Genomic DNA, 23801 nt, shown 5'->3' on the forward strand with positions numbered 1-23801 from the left:
GTTTCCCTTGCTAGTTCACCGTGACGTACATGTAAGAAGAGACTTATCTATGTAAATAAGGACACTATGTGTATAGTGTCAGAATCGTCACTGTGAGATAACTGCCCCGGTAGCTACTGCGTTTTGTGTCAATACATACTTAAAGAAAGAAGAAAACCGACTGTCTTTGCGAACCTGCTTCATCATCAGAATACGTCTTATACAATTACACAATCAATGTAAACAGAATTCAGTGAACACAGCATCTCCATAGAGTATCACCAGCAAAATAACAGTTATAGGTAAGCTTAGTCTAATACTACAGCTTACAGGCCAGAGTACGACTGTCCTAACTATAACCAAGATCTCAAGATTTTATTTGGTATACTCAAGCACATGAAATTACGTGTAATGGAAAGGAGTGATAAAAAGCACTCTACCTCCGCCAGGGTACGAACTAGCGATTTATCGGCCCAAGCTGGACACTCTACCAAAGGGAAATTCCCACCAGTCAGTGCTAGTAAGCTCTCAACATCTACATCTGTAGCATGAGAACATACAAAAGAAATAAACGTGATAAGTTGGGTAGTAATGTTATGTAAATGAGTTAAGGAACTGCGTACGATGAATTGTCTTCAACCAAAATTAAAATAAAAAAACATTTATTTTCAAAAGAATGTTAGATTGTTTAGAACTCAAATATTGACGAAATACTTGGATTCGTAATAATGTACTTAGTCATGTAGCTATTCGTATCAATAAAGACAGTGGAATTCATCACCACGTTCTAGCGGAATTCATCACAAGGTTCTAGTGGAATTCATCTCCAGGTTTTAGCGGAATTCATCTCCAGATTTTAGCGGAATTCATCACCAGGTTCTAGCGGAATTCATCACCAGGTTGTAGCGGAATTTTTTGGGGTTTTTTTTGTTTTGTTTTTTGTTTTTTTTTTATATATATATATATTTTTTAAAACATTTTAACGGATTTAATCTAACCTAAAATTTAGTAAACGAAATGTAAACAAATACTAACTTGTACAAAGACTTCACAAAGATTGTTGTCAGAAGTTGTCAGTCATACAACATAATGAAATGCTCTCTACATGAATAGACATGAAAATGGGGCAAAGTCACAATTGGCCGAGTTGCGGGATGAGTGCAATGTTATATGGTATTTATAAGACAATTAAGGGTGTTTCATTTGTTGAGTATGTAGGATATTTGTTATAAGAGAGAAAGTTTGGTTGTATTTTATGAATTGGTGCAAAAGAAGGGCATTTGAAGAAAGAAGTTGCAGCCATTTTTGATCCGGAGATGTTAAAAAATAGACAATGGACATCTAGGGCCCCAAGGTGATTTATATATGGAATTTCGGAAAAATTCTTGTAGTAGTTTCTTAGAAAATCTGATGACAAGAAAAGTTTCAGAAAATGACTAATTTCCAAAGCCCGGAAAATCCAGAAAAATGTCCGGAATGATTCCATAATGAAAGTTGCAAATTTTCAACATATATATATAAACATCCTACAAAGTTTCAAGCTTCTACGTCAAAAACTCTGGGAGGAGTTGATTCTACAAAACTGGTACCCCTTTTCCCCCGCCCGCCTGACATTCACCATACTATAATCGGGATTTGCAATATGTGCAACCCGGCCAAAAATAAAACCTGCTCTGGTTGGGTCACGTAAAACAAGTGACAGGGCGTAAATAACTAGGAATAATATAACCATATTTTGTTACTATAATATGAAGCAGAGGATGAGCTTGATCAAATATCTATGACGTGTTTATGACTTCACCAACAAGTGTAGAATGTTAGAGGGCAAAGACTCGTATTACATACACCTACACAAAGGTATGATAGGGATCACAGACTTAAATATGTCCAAAAATACCAGTTTTATTTCGAACTAGTTGTCTTTATTAATTTTTTTTAGGTATATTAAATATTTAATTTCCCAGTAAAAATTTAAAATTAGTTGTAGCAGAGCCTGATTATAAAGAAAACTGCATTTTCCCTTTGAATCCGTTAATGGTTTTGTTAACTTTTACTAAACAACAGTTACCAATCACAAAACGAAGGTAGATCTGAGTACTATCTGTAAAGTCTTCAAATGTTGTTCTTAAAATGTCAAACTGAAATATCAGCAACCGATTTTTAAGCCTTTCATGTTCAAAAATGATTTAACAATACTGGTCAGCTATGTCATTAAAAGCATCACAGTAACCCCGCATTGATCCAGTATCAATGTACACAGGTTAAAACACCATAATGTTCAATGACACTTTTGTGCCCCGTTAAGAGGACAGTCTCCAGTTATCGGCAATGTTTATGTGCATCATCCATTATTTTCCATCTAAACTTCTTTTTTTTTAACATCCATTCTGTATTTCTGCACCTTCACACACTATTAATGCGTATAAACACCATCTCATCACTATATTTTTCAAAACATACTTTATTCTGTTAATTAATTAATGACATTTTGTGCTTTATGTAGTAGAAATGTTTTATTTTGCTTTGAGTTAATATCTAAGTATAGATTATCTATTAATGAATTACAATTTTTTTACCTGTTTCTGCTATTGTATAAACCTGATTTTGGTATTTCAATTCGTTCCCTGTCTTCCAGATTATCCACGTTATAGTTATAATTATCGTATTAAATTTAATCCAATCCTTATTTCCATTACAACCAAGCATTATGACTTCACCAGAGATTTGGTCTCTGTATTCTGGAATAGCAAAATCTACTAGCTGACAACACATATTAATAATGTTTTTCACATGTGCACATCCATAAAACAGATGGTAAATAGCAAACTTTACAAAAATGACATTTCCCATTAGAGTTCCCAAACTTGCTTATTTTAGAATCTGTATATATTATATTATGAATGCATTTCCATTGAAATTCTTTCATTTTTGGTAGTAATCGATAAACCAATATTATTCCAAATCCAAATTCCCATTTAACTTGACAGTTTGGTTTAACTTCATCATCAAGGTTTTCAATTTAACTTTTTTAAACGGGATTTTTCGATGGCTCTTATCAATTAAATCACAGTCAACATCAATTTTAGGATATGCACATTGCTCCATTTGATTTTTATTACTTCTCAATAATTTAAGAAATGATCGCTATATTCTGGAAAGTTCAGCTATACAATTGCGCTTATTTGTAAGTAATTTGTAAATTATCATATCTTCCTTAAAGTCGTTTTTTTTCGTTGTCCCAAATATCGTTGACAGTACAAAGTGCCCTTTTCGTAAAGGAACAAAAGAATATTGGATTTTTATTAAACTGAAATGAATGGTTTCCAAATAGGAACTGTTGAAGAGCTTCGGTTTTACACGTTGGCCAATTCGATCTTTGTAGTTCTGACCATGCAGATATAATAGACTTATAAAAATCAGAGATATGTGACAGATTTAGATTCCTTACATCTGACAGTTTGCATAAATAGTATGGTACTCTGTATGCTTACCTATTGCGTTCCATGTAGCGTTTTCGCTTTTCATTATCGTATAAATAAGTTTAATTTTTTGGCTTAATACATATTATCTTATATCAATAATATCCATCCCTCCTTCACTCAAATTAAACGACATAGACGCACGTTTAACCAGATCTTTCTTATCATTCCACACAAATTTCCAAATTAAAGAATCAAATACTTTTCTGGAATACCACGAGTCTCTATTTCGTTACCTATAAGTGACATTGATAAAGACTTGATTAATATCCGTTTACCATAAAGTGTAAGATTTCTACTTTTCCATACATGGAGTTATTTTGTTGATTTTACTCTTCCATATGACGTCATCGGCTACTAAATATCCGTGATGGACTCCCAAAGTTTTTTTTACAAATGTACGCGACCAACTGATATTCCTAAAAATTGGTTCTTTATTTTTCCAACTACCTAGATATGTACCTGTTGTTTTATTACAATTTATTTTTGAACCTGAAGCTTTTTCATATAAGTTAAGAATATCAAAAGAATTCACAATAGATTGTTCATCATTATTAAAGAGCTGCGTGTCGTCCGCAAACATATTGATTTTCGCCTCGTTATGATTTGGAAGTTGTATGCCTTTAATATTAGTGTTACTTCTTATAGAGCATGCAAGAGGTTCAGCTTGTATAATGTACAAAATTGGTGTAATAGAGCATCCCTGCCTAGCTGAGCGAGATATAGGGGAAAATCAGAAATGTAACCATTTGTATTAATACAAGTTTTTGCATCTTGTACCAGCCCCATGCCACTCTATCCTTCTGCTGATAAACAAAGAGGCCTTGAATCAGTCTATTTGCTTCAGTTATATTACGTCCAGGGACGAACCCCTTTTGATCCAGATGAATTACATCTTTTAAATAAGTTTTAATTCTATCTGCCAGAGTTTTAGCTATGATTTTTTAATCGACATTTAATAGCGTCAGTGGTCTCCAATTACGTATCTCTTCTCTTTCACCGGTTTTATAAAGTAAGGTTAATATTCCCATAGTCTGAGATGTTAATAAATTACCTGATTGAGAAATTTCTAATAGTACGGCTAGAAAGTCATCCTTAATAGTTTTCCAATAATATTGGTAAAATTCCACAGCTACACCGTCCTCTCCAGGAGATTTATTCTTTTTCATTTGGTAGATACATTTTCTAATTTCTTCCTCGGATATTGTTTTTGCTCTTCAGTTAATTTTTTCTCGACATTTCGAAGAAATGTATCTGCGGCATCGCTGTCCCAGCCATCCGAAGTAAATAGCTTTTTATAAAATTTCTTTTGTTCCGATAAAATCGCATCAATTCCTTCTTTGTAATTACCATCATCAGCTTTAATTTTATACCATAGTTTTTCGCTAACTCTCTTCTTTTCAAGATTAAAGAAATATCGAGAAGAAGTTTCATGTTCTTCAAATTCCTTAATTCTAGAGCAAATTCTAAACTCGTTCGATTTTTGGTCATAGTAACATTTAATTTCTTTACTGAGTTTATCTATTTCTTTATCATTATCTGGATTATCTGATTTTGATTGTTCCTCAAGTCTGTTTTCTTTTATTTTCATAGGTTCTAATGGAATTCATCATCAGGTTCTAGCGGAATTCATCACCAGGTTCTAGCGGAATTCATCTCCAGGTTCTAGTGGAATTCATCTCCGGATTCTAGCGGAATTCATCATCAGGTTCTAGCGGAATTCATCACCAGGTTCTAGCGGAATTCATCTCCAGGTTCTAATGGAATTCATCATCAGGTTCTAGCGGAATTCATCACCAGGTTCTAGTGTAATTCATCTCCAGGTTCTAGTGGAATTCATCTCCGGATTCTAGCGGAATTCATCACCAGGTTGTAGCGGAATTCATCACCAGGTTCTAGTGGAATTCATCTCCAAGTTCTAGTGGAATTCATCACCAGGTTCTAGCGGAATTCATCTCCAGGTTCTAGCGGAATTCATCTCCGGATTCTAGTGGAATTCATTTCCAGGTTCTAGTGAAATTCATCTCCAGGTTCTAGTAGAATTCATCTCCAGGTTCTAGTGAAATTCATCACCAGGTTCTAGTGGAATTTATCACCAGGTTCTAGTGGAATTTATCACCAGGTTCTAGCGGAATTCATCACCAGGTTCTAGCGGAATTCATTTCCGGATTCTAGTGGAATTCATTTCCAGGTTCTAGTGAAATTCATCTCCAGGTTCTAGAAGAATTCATCTCCAGGTTCTAGTAGAATTCATCTCCAGGTTCTAGTGAAATTCATCACCAGGTTCTAGTAGAATTCATCACCAGGTTCTAGCGGAATTTATCACCAGGTTCTAGTGGAATTTATCACCAGGTTCTAGCGGAATTCATCACCAGGTTCTAGCGGAATTCATTTCCGGATTCTAGTGGAATTCATTTCCAGGTTCTAGTGAAATTCATCTCCAGGTTCTAGAAGAATTCATCTCCAGGTTCTAGTAGAATTCATCTCCAGGTTCTAGTGAAATTCATCACCAGGTTCTAGTAGAATTCATCACCAGGTTCTAGCGGAATTTATCACCAGGTTCTAGCGGAATTCATCTCCAGATTCCGCTTCTCTAACTCGCTCCTTGACGCAGTGTAGTTACAGGTATCCTGTTCTAGAATTTTGATTTCGTTAACTTCCAAATGTAAATTTCTCGAGTAAAACTGACGTTTTGGAGATTTTCAAATGTCTGATATTTTGTATTAATGTATCACATAGACTCTTACTTCTTGCTGATACAAATTATCATCATCAATTCCTTGTCAACTACATTTTGTGTGTATCAGGTTTATTAAGATATGTTTCATGGGCTCTAACCCTTAAAACCTTATTTGCCCACTTCGGTGCAAGCTTTCTATTAGCCCATATTAAGTATTGCTTAATTTATTTGTATTCAATAAAATCTGGTTCCAGAAACTGTCGATAACTCGCACGATCATTGTTCGAAGCTCTGAAACTTCACCCTATACTAGATCTATCTAACGTATCCTCCTTTCCTTCTACTTGTACACTGTGTACTGTGGGACCATTTATCTACAGTACATCACCAGGAAAGGCATTCCTAAATTTTACCCTTTTACCAACTAATTTCTTCTGTGGTGAGAGAAAATAAAGCATTTTGCACACAGTAGCATTCTAATTCCCCGGAAAAAAACACCAATGTTTTCCGTGTTAAGCTTACATATCACAGCGTTGTATATGTAGCCTCTCTGTTGAAGACACACAATTTATCATCAACAATTGTATCGGACAAAGAATGAACCTTTCTCGTGAACTGAAGGAATATGTGCTACGTTTAATTTGCATCTGTTTGGAGATACTTCTCTCTCCGAAGAGGAAAAATAACAATAATCATACACACTCAGCACTATATTAGTGGTTCGGACAGATCCTAGTAACACTCATGGCCCGTCCTGTTGTCCCTCTCACTCCGAGTCATTTTAACCATATCTACATGTTTTATGTAAAATGTATATAATAATAAAACAGTTGCTATAATATAAGAACGTAATAAAGTACGTACTTGGCCTTTCCCTGTGTATATGGACTTAATTGAAATACTAGAAAACCACGTAAATGAGCCAGAGTATGTACTATTTGTAGCTGTCTCGTGATAACGAAACAAGACAGTCCATCGATAAATCCGTGTCATCCTTGTCATGTTGTAGATACATATGCTTGTAATTTGATAGGAAATGACTTAATGGAAGTTTGATAACTTGTGCCCAATTCATTTTCATGACAAAATATGCTTTAAGAATAATCATATCATAATAGACTTGGCTTCCTGCACGTAGGCTACACGGACGCTGGTACTAGCCACATCGCCTGTTAGTCCTTATAAATTATATGCCTTTGGCATGTTGTTTGTTCACACCATTTCAATTTTTCTTTAATATACTTTTGTTAGTTTCTCAGTAATTCAAGTTTCATACTTTTTTGTTCGTTTCTCCAATAAAACACCAGTTCATTCCTAAATTGCGAAGCAGCGGATCTCTATATTTGGGCCAATCGAAATTTCCCGCGAAATTTAGATGAGACATTCGGATGATCTCGTGAATGGTTCCGAACGGGGAAAAATGTCAACAATCAGCAGATGTTTCAGACGGTCTTAAAGGTTTGATGATCGTCCTGCAGTCCACAGCGCGTGCGTTTCGTGTACTTACACGGGCCAACGTGCGCATCCTCATCAACGACTGTGACTCGATAAGACTGTCACTGGGTTGCGTTTTGCGTAATCGTACAGCTACACACCTAATACAGACCAGGTACTGTCCAGGTACCCAACAGACACCGATATTGTTTGTAAACAAGTGACACGGAAATAAAACATTTCAACCATTTGTAATTCAGTGATACACATTAGTGTTCCATGTTGAATATTAGCGATCATATTGCCCACGAGTACCAGCTAGCTTACAAGTAATTTAATGCTCCGCGTTACAAGCTAAGGGAGGTAACCAAACTTTGTTCACGCTATTTTTGTGGACTATCTATGTGCTTGTAGTATTAAAGTTTACATAGTAACAATACCATACGATTATAAGTGTAAGACCATCCTACGTTGATATATGAAGTTTAATTAAGTGTTATCAACAATTTAAAACACTTGGTGTATGAAATATCGCGAAGCAGCTTCAAACTTGATCTTAAACAGTTTAAATATTTATTATTGTAAACAAGAGGAAGACTATACATTAATGTAATACATGGAGAATGACATAGCTAACTATGATATTTCTCCATACTGTTGACCACGTTGTAATCGTGTGAACACTCTAGAGATAAAGTGATGTCACTTTTGTCTCAAAAAAAATGAAAAATATTCGGGCAAAATTTAACAAAAGTTGCTTAATACTGAGGGAAAAAGTGATTCACATTCAGCAAAGGTATTCAGCAGGAAAAAAAGAAATTATTTAGTATCACACATCAATTTCAACAGGACCTTTAAACAAACACTGTGAATTGTATATACTGTTACTATTTTTATTAAGAAGGAAAGTGTTTGTAAACATCAAGTGAAAGATAAAATGTTGGGGGTGTTTGGGGTGGAGCGGTGTGACATACATGTAACTCTCAAGTTCATGGCTTAATTTTGAATCATAAGAGAAATCTCAAAATCAAAAAATGTAGAACTCCTTTGTATTGTAACTGATAGGGTTTGTATCCTTCTATCTTCTACCTTAACACAAACTTTTAATCATATTAACCTTATCATCAGATTACAGATATATAAAAGCATCCTTCAAATTTCAGGGATTAGAATCAGTTATAATCTCAGCGCAGATTGTAAGTGATCAAATAGAAGACTGGAAGTTTTATGATTAAGGGTATGATATAGACAAAGAATGGTCCAAACCTTAAGATACATTTTATACCTGTCCTTTACCAACTCAATCTACCGCAGCAATCGGGTGTTTGCTTAGTTCACTTATAGAATCTAGTCAAGTGTGAAGTTTTCTCCAAGGGAGATAACCTGTCAGACTAATAGCATGTAGCAATTAGCTGGATAGATAACAACTGACAACAAGTTGTACTTCATTTGATAAACAATAAGTTGTACTTCATTTGATAAACAACAAGTTGTACTTCATTTGATAAACAACAAGTTGTACTTCATTTGATAAACAGATTTCATGCAAATCCCAATAACACCTGGAAATTTGAAGATGATCATCTTAAGCTTTTGTGAAAGAACAGGGAAAACATACATTTCTGTCAAGTGACCCGGCAGGAATCCAACCTGGGTCTCTGGTGTGAGGATCCACATGGTTCTAACAACTTAGCCAAAGAAGCATACACATTGACTAAGTGACAGTCTGTATTTAATACTACATACAACTTACTCCAACTATTTAGCTGAGTGACAGGGACTGTACTTCACACTTTATAAAAGCCACACTGACCCACTGTTTTACATTTAATAATTGTTTTCAAGGAGAACATTTCTAAAATGGCTTTCTCTGAAATTGTAGAGATATGGCTTCAGAAAGTGAGAATGAGGCAGCTCGAGCCCAAAACAGATTGTCTGCCGAAAAGTCGCCTTACCTGTTACAGCATGCTTCTAACCCTGTTAACTGGTAAGTGTGTAAAAACAGAGGTTTATCTAGATTTCAGAACTTTTCAATATAATGTCAGAGTATTACATCTTCAGTAGCAGCTTTGCACCAGACTCCTTTAATGTAAAAGTGGAAAATGTAAGCAGAATTGATAATATGACAAAGCAACCTACTGCTCCTTCTGTTACTCCTCCTACTGCCTACTACTCTTCTGTTCCTGCTTATACTGCTCAGTTTGGTCCTACTGTTTGTTGGTCTGGCGTACCAGTTTGTTTGCTGTAAAACAAGGATCTAACAGCAAATTTCTAGGTTTTTTCCACCTTTTATCAAAGTAGTTGCTGTTGTTTGTTAAAGGTACCCCTGGTGCCAGGAGGCATTTGACAAGGCACTGGCAGAGGACAAGATGATCTTTCTATCTGTTGGCTACTCCACATGTCACTGGTGCCATGTAATGGAACGGGAATCATTTGAAAATGAAGAAATTGGCAAAATTCTCAATGAGCATTATGTAGCTATCAAGGTAGATAGAGAGGAGCGACCTGATGTTGACAGAGTGTATATGACCTTTGTACAGGTGAGAATAGCATGTAAAAATAATGTTTGCACAGGTGAGAATAGCAAGTAAAAGTAATGTTTGTACAGGTGTGAATAGCATGTAAAATTACCTATGTACAGGTGAGAATAACATCTAAAAAATAATGTTTGTACAGGTGAGAATAACATCTAAAAAATAATGTTTGTACAGCTGTGAATAGCAAGTAAAAATAATGTTTGTACAGCTGTGAATAGCAAGTAAAAATAATGTTTGTACAGCTGTGAATAGCAAGTAAAAATAATGTTTGTACAGCTGTGAATAGCAAGTAAAAATAATGTTTGTACAGGTGTGAATAGCAAGTAAAAATAATGTTTGTACAGCTGTGAATAGCAAGTAAAAATAATGTTTGTACAGCTGTGAATAGCAAGTAAAAATAATGTTTGTACAGGTGTGAATAGCAAGTAAAAATAATGTTTGTACAGCTGTGAATAGCAAGTAAAAATAATGTTTGTACAGGTGAGAATAACATCTAAAAAATAATGTTTGTACAGGTGCATCTAAAAATAACCTTTAACAGGTGAGAATATATATCCTGTAGTATGTGTATAATTACAGGCTACTAGTGGGGGTGGTGGTTGGCCTATGAGTGTATGGATGACCCCAGACAGATGTCCTGTGGTAGGAGGCACCTACTTTCCACCAGACGACCGATATTATGGCCGCCCAGGATTCAAAAGTGTGCTGCTTCACATTGCGCAATTGGTGAGTGAGTCAGTCAGTCATTAGTCAAGATATTACTTCACTCTGATAGCAAGTGTTGTAAATAAGTTATTTTTCACAATTCTTACACTGTGTGGAAACATTTCTGAGGTAGGATACTGACTAACCTATTTTGAACCATTAACTTCCTCAAATATAAAACACTCTAAATAGATGATGAAGAAATTGAGGAAGATGGTTATCATAAATGCAATGAAGTTGTGTATATGATATTACAATCAGAAAATGAGATGCTATTGTGAATGAACCATGTCATTTAAGTTACCCGATAAATCTCAGTTCACTAAGATTCAAAATGATTCAGATGTGAAAAGAATGATTAAGAATGCAAGAACAGTTCTTTCCCAGATTTGTTTGAAGATAATTTTAAGTTAGATTCCACTTCTTAAATTAAGAAAAAAAATTTTTAGTGGAAGAACAAGCGACAAGAAGTGAATGATCAAGGCAATTCCATCCTGGAGGCACTTTCTCGGGCAAAAATCCACACACAGGATGGGGAGGGGACACCACTACCTGGGATACAGGCTATAAAAACATGTTTTAACATGTTGGACAAATCTTATGATGAGGAGCTTGGTGGATTTGGAAAAGAAGCTCCAAAGTTTCCACAGCCAGGTGCTACATTTAAACATGAGTATATCAACTATTGGGAGCTTTATATCCTTAAGATATGGGTTTTTATCATTGAACCATGATGATGTTAATAAGCAGAAGTAATGTAACTATACTTGACATGCTTTCTCTTATTAAATTGTGATACACTGATGCAAGGTGGGTACATTGTATCTTAAATTGTAGAAATTGAAAACATGTAAGAAGAGATGTTGTATCAATACAAGCTTTATTGTATATCACAATTTATTTGTGGTTTTGTAATCTTGTGTATCGATGTGTTAATAGATCTTCTTTATTTACAGTAAATCTGAATTTCATGCTTCGTTACTATGCCAACAACTCTTCCACTGAGGAGGGTAAGAGAGCCCTTGACCAAGCCCTCTTTACCTTGACCTGTATGGCTAAGGGTGGCATATATGATCATATTTCACAGGTCAGTCTTTGAGGTCAAGATCTGTTATTCTCCTTGACAAAATAGTGTACTCAGATACAATGTACTAAACTAATGATCAATTCATTCCAGTCCCTGTGATTGTTAGGTCTAACAACCATTTTATCCTTTTTGATATGTATTTAACAAAGTTTGATGTTTTCCCAAAGAATGTTTATCCTTTAAGTAATGGAGTATTGGGAAAAGTTGATCTGTAGGAGATGAGGATTTATAGATACGCAAATGGTACCTGTAAATGGTGTTGCCAGTACTGTTGATACTGGTAAACAATGCTCCTTGGAACTATACTTATGATAGTAGTAAATGGTGCTCTTTGAAGCTGTTCTTATGACAGCACAGTATGGTGCTCTCTGGAGCTACTTATGTTAGGAGTAAATGGTGCTCTTTGAAGCTGTTCTTATGACAGCACAGTATGGTGCTCTCTGGAGCTACTTATGTTAGGAGTAAATGGTGCTCTTTGAAGCTGTTCTTATGACAGCACAGTATGGTGCTCTCTGGAGCTACTTATGTTAGGAGTAAATGGTGCTCTTTGAAGCTGTTCTTATGACAGCACAGTATGGTGCTCTCTGGAGCTACTTATGTTAGGAGTAAATGGTGCTCTTTGAAGCTGTATTAATAATAGCAGTAAATGGTGCTCACAGGAACTATAAATATGATAACAGAGAGCTCTTTCACAAGTATTCTCTTTTCTACATCATGTGATTCCCTTTTTTTAAATGATACAGGGATTTCACAGATACTCAACTGACAAATTCTGGCATGTACCCCACTTTGAAAAGATGTTGTATGACCAGGGCCAACTGCTATCCTGTTATAGTGAGGCATATCAGGTAATAATGGTAACAGGTTTCCTTAGTAATAGTGAGGCCTACCTGGTATCCATGGTAACAGGAATGTGATAAAGCATTCATTTACCCGGTATTCATAATTGTTGTGAACATCTGTTTATAGAGGATATTTAACTAGTAAAAGATTTGATGGAAAACCAAATGATACAACTTTTGCTTTATGTTGGGTTGAACAGGAAAGGCACTAAATTTTAATGCAGTCACTTGAAAGCCCTACTCTAATTGGTTTAATTGCAAAACTTTTTGAAAACGTTATATCATTATAACAAATTTTTATCAAATTGATAAATTTCTACATTTCGCTGATGAAAATATAATAAAAAATGATATGGTTATGGACATGGCCACATTTTTAACCAAAAATTTGTAAATTTGTAACTCAGATAAGGATCATTTGTTTACAGACATGTATTGATATGTTTTCAGATAACCAAAGAGCCAAGGTATGCGGAAGTGGCCAAGAATATTATAGAGTATGTAACGAGGGATCTCCAGAGCCCAGTGAGTTTGTAGAATTTGAATATAGGGATCTCCTGAACACAGTATGTTTTGTAGACTTTGTAATTGGGGACCTCCAGAACCTGGTATGTTTGTATACTTTGTAATTAGGGACCTCCAGAACCTGGTAAGTTTGTAGAATTTGAATATAGGGATCTCCTGAACACTGTATGTTTGTATACTTTGTAATTAGGGACCTCCAGAACTTGATATGTTTGTGTACTTTGTAACTAGAGACCTCCAGAGCCTTGTTAGTTAGTAGACTTTGTAACAAGGAAACTCCAGAACTTTGTAAATTTGTAACTTGGGACTACAGAGCTCAATGAATTTGTAGACTTTACAAATAGGGACCTGCTTGGTAAGCATGCTGACATTGTAACCAAGGACCTGCAAAATCTGGTTAGTATGTAGACTTTTTAACAATGCACCACCAGTCTAGAGCTTGGTAAGTTTGGAGATGTTGTATCTAGGGACATTGAGGGCCTGAAGCATCTAGAGCATGTACCTAGGACCTCTGATATATACTAGTGTTGTTATCAAGGAACCCCTTGACTGTAAGATTGTATAAAAGATTAAGTATAAAAGTAAATGGATTAAATCTTAAAAGTCACCAATGATTCTAGAGTTGTTAGAAATCTGTAAGACTTTTGATTTTCTGCATCAGGCAGGAGGATTCTACAGTGCAGAGGATGCTGACTCTCTACCATCTGAGGAGTCTACAATAAAAAAGGAAGGGGCTTTCTGTGTATGGTCCCAATCACAGGTGGACAGCCTGTTGGCGGAGGAAGTTCAGGGTTATCCTGAGGTGACCTTGGCCAATGTGTTCTCCCACCATTATGGTGTGAAACCTGAAGGAAATGTGGATCCGTTCCAGGTGAGCCATTTTTGCTGTAGGGTAATTTGAACATCACGTGCAGCAGAACTCTGCTGCATGTGATTTTTTTTTGTAACTAATAGTTAAGCCTGACCTCTTCACTCCATCATCACACACTTCTAGTTATACAAGGTGGATTTACAGGGAATTTTCTAGAAGATTCAGGGTTATACTGACCAAATTTTGCTTCATTCTTGTGTCAGCTTCTAATCCAAGACGATTGGCCTGGTTGATTGAACAACTTCTGAATTTCTTTCATTGGGATTTAATCAAATTCAATAACTCTTACAAACATATTCAAGTAGACTAAATAGTTAAGTAATATATATTTACTGTCATTTCATTGTTCTCTTGGTACAAACAATTAATAGTATTCTATATCTAGGATCCTCATGATGAACTGACCAGTCAGAATGTTTTGATCGAGCGGGGATCCTTGATTGACACTGCTAAGAAGTTTGGGTTAACAGAAGAATTGACCAGAACCTCCCTCAACAAGGGGCGCCAGCTACTCTATACTGCCAGACAAACTCGCCCTAAACCTCACCTTGATAACAAGATGGTGGCTGCATGGAATGGTATGTTAGATTAATGACAAATAGCTAACAACTGTTCATCACATAGGAGTGTCACTGTATCATTTTCATAAGTCACCAACATGGCAGTAGTTAATTAACAGGTAAGTCTTCAATAGGTTAGTCATTGACAGGTAAGTCATCATTAGGGTAGTCATTGACAGGTAAGTCATCATAAGGTTAGTCATTGACAGGTCAGTCATCATTAGGGTAGTCATTGACAGGTCAGTCATCATAAGGTTAGTCAATGACAGGTAAGTCATCATTAGGGTAGTCAATGACAGGTAAGTCATCATAAGGTTAGTCATTGACAGGTAAGTCATCATTAGGGTAGTCATTGACAGGTAAGTCATCATTAGGTTAGTCATTGACAGGTAAGTCATCATTAGGGTAGTCATTGACAGGTAAGTCATCATAAGGTTAGTCATTGACAGGTCAGTCATCATTAGGGTAGTCATTGACAGGTCAGTCATCATAAGGTTAGTCAATGACAGGTAAGTCATCATTAGGGTAGTCAATGACAGGTAAGTCATCATAAGGTTAGTCATTGACAGGTAAGTCATCATTAGGGTAGTCATTGACAGGTAAGTCATCATTAGGTTAGTCATTGACAGGTAAGTCATCATTAGGTTAGTCATTGACAGGTAAGTCATCAGTAGGGTAGTCATTGACAGGTTAGTCATCATAAGGTTAGTCATTAACAAGTTAGTCATCATAAGGTTAGCCATTGACAGGTAAGTCATCGTTGAGTTATTCATTGACAATTAAGACATTATTAGGTTAGTCAATGACAGGTTAATGATTGAGGATAAGTCATGAACAGGTAAAGAAGTCATTTATAGATAAATCATTGACAGGTAATCCATAAACAAGTTACTAGTTCCTCATTCATAATTCATTAATTGCTAAGTTCTAAAAGGTCAAACATCTTTCCTTAAAACAATTGTTTTAACATAAATGAATATATCTACTTAGGTATGATGATATCTGGACTTTCCAAGGCTGGTCAGGCACTGGGAGAGGAAATGTACACACAGCAAGCAGAACGTGCTGCAGAATTCCTGAAGAAATACATGTACAAGTCTGATGTACTGCTACGCACCAGTTACTGTGGCCTGGATGGGGAAGTACAGGCAGGGTAGGTCTGGATGGCAAGGAACGAAATGATGATTTGAGATGGGGATGTATAGGTTCAGTCAGGGTAGTTTCTGGATGGGAAGGAACAGGAAGGGTAGGTTCTGGATGGGAAGGTACAGGCAGGGTAGGTTCTGGATGGGGATGTACAGGCAGGGTAGGTTCTGGATGGGGATGTACAGGCAGGGTAGGTTCTGGATGGGGATGTACAGGAAGGGTAGGTTCTGGATGGGAAGGTACAGGAAGGGTAGGTTCTGGATGGGAAGGTACAGGAAGGGTAGGTTCTGGATGGGAAGGTACAGGAAGGGTAGGTTCTGGATGGGAAGGTACAGGAAGGGTGGTTCTGGATGGGGAGGTACAGAAAGGGTAGGTTCGGGATGGGAAGGTACAGGAAGGGTAGGTTCTGGATGGGGATGTACAGGAAGGGTAGGTTCTGGATGGGGATGTACAGGAAGGGTAGGTTCTGGATGGGGAGGTACAGGAAGGGTAGGTTCTGGATGGGGATGTACAGGAAGGGTAGGTTCTGGATGGGGAGGTACAGAAAGGGTAGGTTCTGGATGGGAAGGTACAGGCAGGGTAGGTTCTGGATGGGGATGTACAGGCAGGGTAGGTTCTGGATGGGGATGTACAGAAAGGGTAGGTTCTGGATGGGGAGGTAGAGGAAGGGTAGGTTCTGGATGGGGAGGTACAGAAAGGGTAGGTTCTGGATGGGGATGTACAGGAAGGGTAGGTTCTGGGAAGGTACAGAAAGGGTAGGTTCTGGATGGGGAGGTACAGGAAGGGTAGGTTCTGGATGGGGATGTACAGGCAGGGTAGGTTCTGGATGGGGATGTACAGGCAGGGTAGGTTCTGGATAGGGAGGTAAAGAAAGGGTAGGTTCTGGATGGGGATGTACAGAAAGGGTAGGTTCTGGATGGGGAGGTACAGGAAGGGTAGGTTCTGGATGGGAAGGTACAGGAAGGGTAGGTTCTAGATGGGAAGGTACAGGAAGGGTAGGTTCTGGATGGGGATGTACAGGCAGGGTTGGTTCTGGATGGGGATGTACAGGAGGGGTAGGTTCTGGATGGGGAGGTAGAGAAAGGGTAGGTTCTGGATGGGAAGGTACAGGCAGGGTAGGTTCTGGATGGGGATGTACAGGAAGGGTAGGTTCTGGAGGTTCTGGATGGGGAGGTACAGGCAGGGTAGGTTCTGGATGGGGAGGTACAGAAAGGGTAGGTTCTGGATGGGGAGGTACAGAAAGGGTAGGTTCTGGATGGGGAGGTACAGGAAGGTTAGGTTCTGGATGGGAAGGTACAGAAAGGGTAGGTTCTGGATGAGAAGGAACAGGAAGGGTAGGTTCTGGATGGGGAGGTACAGGCAGGGTAGGTTCTGGATGGGGAGGTACAGAAAGGGTAGGTTCTGGATGGGGATGTACAGGCAGGGTAGGTTCTGGATGGGGAGGTACAGAAAGGGTAGGTTCTGGATGGGGAGGTACAGAAAGGGTAGGTTCTGGATGGGGAGGTAGAGAAAGGGTAGGTTCTGGATGGGGATGTACAGGAAGGGTAGGTTCTGGATGGGAAGGTACAGGAAGGGTAGGTTCTAGATGGGAAGGTACAGGAAGGGTGGTTCTGGATGGGGAGGTACAGGCGGTTCTGGATGGGGAGGTACAGCACGGGTAGGTTCTGGATGGGGAGGTACAGAAAGGGTAGGTTCTGGATGGGGAGGTACAGAAAGGGTAGGTTCTGGATGGGGAGGTACAGGAAGGGTAGGTTCTGGATGGGGAGGTACAGAAAGGGTAGGTTCTGGATGGGGAGGTACAGAAAGGGTAGGTTCTGGATGGGGAGGTACAGAAAGGGTAGGTTCTGGATGGGGATGTACAGGCAGGGTAGGTTCTGGATTGGGAGGTACAGAAAGGGTAGGTTCTGGATGGGAAGGTACAGGAAAGGGTAGGTTCTGGATGGGGAGGTAGAGAAAGGGTAGGTTCTGGATGGGAAGGTACAGGCAGGGTAGGTTCTGGATGGGGATGTACAGGCAGGGTAGGTTCTGGATGGGGAGGTACAGAAAGGGTAGGTTCTGGATGGGGAGGTACAGAAAGGGTAGGTTCTGGATGGGGAGGGTAGGTTCTGGATGGGGAGGTACAGAAAGGGTAGGTTCTGGATGGGGAGGTACAAGAAGGGTAGTTTCTGGATGGGAAGGTACAGGAAAGGGTAGGTTCTGGATGGGGAGGTACAGAAAGGGTAGGTTCTGGATGGGGATGTACAGAAAGGGTAGGTTCTGGATGGGGAGGTAGAGAAAGGGTAGGTTCTGGATGGGGATGTACAGGCAGGGTAGGTTCTGGATGGGGAGGTAGAGAAAGGGTAGGTTCTGGATGGGGAGGTACAGAAAGGGTAGGTTCTGGATGGGGAGGTAGAGAAAGGGTAGGTTCTGGATGGAGATGTACAGAAAGGGTAGGTTCTGGATGGGGAGGTAGAGAAAGGGTAGGTTCTGGATGGGGATGTACAGGCAGGGTAGGTTCTGGATGGGGAGGTAGAGAAAGGGTAGGTTCTGGATGGGGATGTACAGAAAGAGTAGGTTCTGGATGGGGAGGTACAGAAAGGGTAGGTTCTGGATGGGGAGGTAGAGAAAGGGTAGGTTCTGGATGGGGATGTACAGGCAGGGTAGGTTCTGGATGGGGAGGTACAGGAAGGGTAGGTTAGGGATGGGAAGGTACAGAAAGGGCAGGTTCTGGATGAGAAGGAACAGGAAGGGTAGGTTCTGGATGGGGAGGTACAGAAAGGGTAGGTTCTGGATGGGGATGTACAGGCAGGGTAGGTTCTGGATGGGGAGGTACAGAAAGGGTAGGTTCTGGATGGGGAGGTACAGAAAGGGTAGGTTCTGGATGGGGGGGTACAGTACAAGGGTAGGTTCTGGATGGATACAGGAAAGGGTAGGTTCTGGATGGGGAGGTAGAGAAAGGGTAGGTTCTGGATGGGGAGGTACAGAAAGGGTAGGTTCTGGATGGGGAGGTAGAGAAAGGGTAGGTTCTGGATGGGGATGTATAGGCAGGGTAGGTTCTGGATGGGGATGTACAGAAAGGGTAGATTCTGGATGGGGAGGTACAGAAAGGGTAGGTTCTGGATGGGGAGGTACAGGAAGGTTAGGTTCTGGATGAGAAGGAACAGGAAGGGTAGGTTCTGGATGGGGAGGTACAGGCAGGGTAGGTTCTGGATGGGGAGGTACAGAAAGGGTAAGTTCTGGATGGGGATGTACAGGCAGGGTAGGTTCTGGATGGGGATGTACAGGCAGGGTAGGTTCTGGATGGGGATGTACAGGCAGGGTAGGTTCTGGATGGGGAGGTACAGAAAGGGTAGGTTCTGGATGGGGAGGTACAGAAAGGGTAGGTTCTGGATGGGAAGGTACAGGAAAGGGTAGGTTCTGGATGGGGAGGTACAGAAAGGGTAGGTTCTGGATGGGGAGGTAGAGAAAGGGTAGGTTCTGGATGGGGAGGTACAGAAAGAGTAGGTTCTGGATGGGGAGGTATAGGAAGGGTAGTTTCTGGATGGGAAGGTACAGGAAAGGGTAGGTTCTGGATGGGAAGGTACAGGAAGGGTAGGTTCTGGATGGGGATGTACAGGCAGGGTAGGTTCTGGATGGGGAGGTACAGAAAGGGTAGGTTCTGGATGGGAAGGTACAGGAAAGGGTAGGTTCTGGATGGGGAGGTACAGGAAGGGTAGGTTCTGGATGGGGAGGTACAGAAAGGGTAGGTTCTGGATGGGGAGGTACAGAAAGGGTAGGTTCTGGATGGGGATGTACAGGCAGGGTAGGTTCTGGATGGGGATGTACAGGCAGGGTAGGTTCTGGATGGGGAGGTAGAGAAAGGGTAGGTTCTGGATGGGAAGGTACAGGCAGGGTAGGTTCTGGATGGGGATGTATAGGCAGGGTAGGTTCTGGATGGGGATGTACAGAAAGGGTAGGTTCTGGATGGGGAGGTACAGGGGAGGTATGGGAAGACAAGGGTAGGTTCTGGATGGGTAGGTACAGAAAGGGTAGGTTCTGGATGGGAAGGTACAGGAAGGGTAGATTCTGGATGGGGAGGTACAGAAAGGGTATGTTCTGGATGGGGAGGTACAGAAACGGTAGGGTCTGGATGGGGATGTATAATCCTCAGGTTTGTAGGTTTCTCTTAGTCCCTAGTTGTGGACTTTCCTATTTTGGGACAATTTTGAAGAACAAAATGGCTGACATGCAGCGATCTTGATTTTAACAGTAATATTTTATATAAATTTTCATCACTTGAGAAGTACTTGATAGATAATTGTCATATTTCATTTTTCTGTTTTCCTTGGTTCCTAGTTGTGCAGCGTGCCAATTTTTCACAGATCTAAAACAAAATGGCAGAGAAGCAGCAATCTTTGATTTTGATAACAAATGCTTGTTTTTTTCTTCAGAAAGTATTGGATGCTTCTTTCCCAAATATCAACATTCTCTTTGGTCCCTAATTTTGCTTTTTTAGATTTTTGGACTGATCTGAACACAAAATGGCTGGCATGTGGCCATCTTAGATTTTGTTGCTGACAGTTTGTTAATGCTAATTCATAATAACTCAAATTTCATAGGAACATTTCCCTTGGCCCCTAGTTGTGCATTGTTCCATTTTCTAACTTCAAAAGCAAAATGACCGACATTTTGCATTGATAGATTGTTAGTGCCATTTCAAAAGATGTGCTGGATGAGTATATCTCAAATTTTATTTGAATTTTCCCCTTGGCCCTTAGTTGTGCCCTTTTCATTAAGGGAGTGTTCAGAAATGGCTGGCAGGCAGCATTCTTTAATTTTTATTATTCTTTCTTTAGAAGTTCTTAATGAATCTTTCAAACACTCCATATATAGGTTTCCCATAGTCTCTAGTTGTGTACTTTTTATTTTTTAACTGATCAGAGAAACAAAGAAGCTGACAGGAACTCCCCTTGGATTTCAACAGTGAAAGTTTATCACTATTTTTAGGTCAACTGACCTATAGCCATCTTCCTCCGTGCGTAAACTTTTGACATTTCAAACTTCTTCTCAAGTTCCAACAGTGGTTTTGAGCTCAAACTTGCATGAAATGATACTGAGATAGTCTTGACCAAGTATTGTTATTTTTCCGGTATGTCTGAAATCCAAGATGGCCACCATCTTCAAAACACATATTTTAAACTTGTTTTCCAGTTACACTAGTACCATTGAAATAAAAATTGGTGGAAATGCTAAGGAAAGGTAGCCAACAAAGTGTTGTTATTTTTCAACCTTTTCAAAACTTAGATATGGCAACCAGGAGGCCATTTTGTAACAAGATTGCACAATCATGGTTTTCCTGTGTGACACCTATTTCAAACTTCTCAAGTTTCATCATTGGAAATGAGTTCCAATTTTACTGTCAAAAAATAAGTAACACTTGTTAGTTACCTACTCCTCACCAAAACTACCATCTGCATCATGGAAAACAGCTTCTTAGTAAGATTTCTTTTAAAGTAAAAAAAATAATCCTTCTAACTGCTGAAAGTTTTTGTGGTAAGATGAAATTCATTCCAACATTTCTCTTGGTTCCTTGTTGTGCCCTTTTGATAATGGAACACATCAGAAATATAAAAAATGGCTGACAGATGATGATCTTGATAAATAATTCTTATAAAGAATTTTCAAATTCTATAAGAGCAAACAAGGAGGAGAGAAGAGAAAAGAAAGGAATAGAAACTTTTAAAGAACAAAGATTAGAAAAATGAAGTGCACCAAGATTTCTCTGGGATCTTGTGTATTTAATTATGTTGTAGACAGTTTGAATAAATTCTTCAAAGACAATGTTCTGTCTGAACTAACTGTGTTTATATTAAGATGAGAGCTTAGTTTGAACCGAGTCGTGTTAACAAGTACATGTACTTCTTTAATTGTGATAAATGTTGATTATAAACCGTAAAATGTGACTTTCCTAATGTTTAGACCTATTGACATTGAGGGATTTGCAGACGATTATGCACTTGTGATAAAAGCCTTACTGGACCTGTATGAGACAAATTTTGATACAAAGTGGTTGGAATGGGCAGAAGACCTTCAAGAGAAACAGAATACATTGTTTTGGGACCATGAGGATGGTGCCTTCTACAACAGCTGTCAGGCAGACACTTCCATAGTACTACGACTTAAGGATGGTAGGTACACCAATTATTTCAAGTATAACAAATTGCTGGTCAAACACTACTTTCCTGTTACTGATAAATTCACATCTGTTATTTATTCAATGGTTCATTTCTTGCAGTTTTATTAAAAGTTTAAAGCAAGAGATTTGTGTGGCATGAAAGAGATGAATGAACTCTTTTAACCTCCGGAGCTATTTACTTTTCACCATTTAAATCCATTATTGAAAAAAGTGAAAAACAGGACATTTTGAAAGTCTAACTGAATATTATGGTACATATTTGTATCAGTAATATAGGTTTAGGTTTGTTTATGTAGCAGGTCATATCATCAGTCAACTTCACTCTCTGACAGATTTTGATCCAATTCTATACAAAACTCAGAGCCAGGAAATCCAATGAGTTATGAAAGAGTGATGCTATGAACCATAGTACTGAGAGATCCCTAAGTTGGGAAATCTTACTGTAGGTGATAATTTACCATGAATGTTGAAATATCTGTGAGAATGACACAGGTTCCCTCGCACTCTTTGTTAATCTACTTTTGTGACGAGCTAGTTACTCAGTTGTAAGATATATCTTATATAACTGGTGACTCAAATTCAGCAGGTTATAAAAATTAAATTCTCAGATCAAGATGGTGCTGAACCTTGCTCTAACTCAGTAGCTGCCAGCAACCTACTACGTCTGTCGAACATCCTACAGCGGACAGACTTCAGAGATATGGCCACGCAAATCTGCAAAGTGTTTCAACAACGGCTCACAAAGATCCCTATTGCTCTCCCTGAAATGACCTCTGCCCTGTTTTGGACTTCTGGCACTTCTAAACAGGTAAGGGAGGTAAATTACATAGGTCAAGTTACAATAAACAGTTGTAAGTAAACAAGGCAACACAGAAAGAGGCACCACTTTATTGGTGTCAAGGTACCGGAAGATTTCAACAATTTTAGTTATACATACATGTATATTTAAGATATAACTTAATGCCTTAAATCATTCTTCTGTTGAAACTATATTTCTATCTTTGATAATAGAAAAGGGAAGGAATATGTCTTCCAGCCCATATTTAACCAATTCAAAACAAATATGAATAGTTTATCACACAAATGTGGTAAACTGGCGTTGAATTTTATGTTCGGTTGTACAAGTTTATCAGAGTATAACTACATATTTACAGATCGTGTTAGTTGGTGATCCCGCCTCTCAAGACATGGCCAGCCTCGTCAGATGTGTGAACTCCCACTTCCTCCCAAACAAGGTGATCCTGATGGTACCAACTGAAGGAGATAGCTTCCTGTCTAGGCGTTGCCAATTTGTTAACAGTTTGCCTCAGGTAGAGGGCAAAGCTACAGCTTATGTGTGTGAAAATTATACCTGCTCCTTGCCTGTTACAGATGTAGACTCGCTCCACTCCATTCTTGACATGAAATCAAAGCTTTAGCTACTCACTACACTACATTCTTGACACCAACGGTTTTGTTTTGTATGACATACAGAATCGGTAAATACCAAGGTTTTTGGTTTGTATGACATACAGAATCGATAAATACCAAGGTTTTTTGGGTTGTATGACATACAGAATCGATAAATACCAAGGTTTTTTGGGTTGTATGACATACAGAATCGGTAAATACCAAGGTTTTTGGTTTGTATGACTTACAGAATCGGTAAATACCAAGGTTTTTGGTTTGTATGACATACAGAATCGATAAATGCCAAGGTTTTTGGTTTGTATGACATACAGAATCGGTAAATACCAAGGTTTTTTGGGTTGTATGACATACAGAATCGGTAAATACCAAGGTTTTTTGGGTTGTATGACATA

At 38.8% G+C, this 23801-nt stretch overlaps 1 protein-coding gene across 3 annotated transcripts; it reads left to right on the top strand.

Annotated features, from left to right (window-relative positions):
- Nucleotides 1–7578: 7578 nt before the first annotated feature.
- Nucleotides 7579–23801, top strand: LOC132547392 (spermatogenesis-associated protein 20-like). 3 transcript variants are annotated; one of them, XR_009554111.1, is made up of 15 exons: nucleotides 7579–7747; nucleotides 9455–9559; nucleotides 9893–10112; nucleotides 10689–10835; nucleotides 11264–11468; nucleotides 11771–11901; nucleotides 12645–12749; nucleotides 13194–13268; nucleotides 13930–14139; nucleotides 14525–14717; nucleotides 15690–15852; nucleotides 21783–21991; nucleotides 22608–22807; nucleotides 23154–23696; nucleotides 23780–23801. XR_009554111.1 is itself a non-coding variant. In XM_060211150.1 (14 exons), exons 1-14 carry the CDS (start codon nucleotides 7602–7604, stop codon nucleotides 23415–23417), a joined length of 2373 nt encoding a protein of 790 aa, XP_060067133.1. In that variant the 5' UTR covers nucleotides 7579–7601; the 3' UTR covers nucleotides 23418–23751. The 3 variants fall into 3 exon arrangements, 1 of the variants encoding a protein (XP_060067133.1); XR_009554112.1 differs by lacking the exon at nucleotides 23780–23801 and having other exon boundaries at nucleotides 23154–23572; nucleotides 23656–23741; XM_060211150.1 differs by lacking the exon at nucleotides 23780–23801 and having other exon boundaries at nucleotides 23154–23751.

Source organism: Ylistrum balloti, unplaced genomic scaffold (assembly GCF_031769215.1).
Source record: "Ylistrum balloti isolate Yb309-2 unplaced genomic scaffold, AGI_CSIRO_Ybal_v1 Utg369954, whole genome shotgun sequence".
Taxonomy (NCBI): domain Eukaryota; kingdom Metazoa; phylum Mollusca; class Bivalvia; order Pectinida; family Pectinidae; genus Ylistrum; species Ylistrum balloti.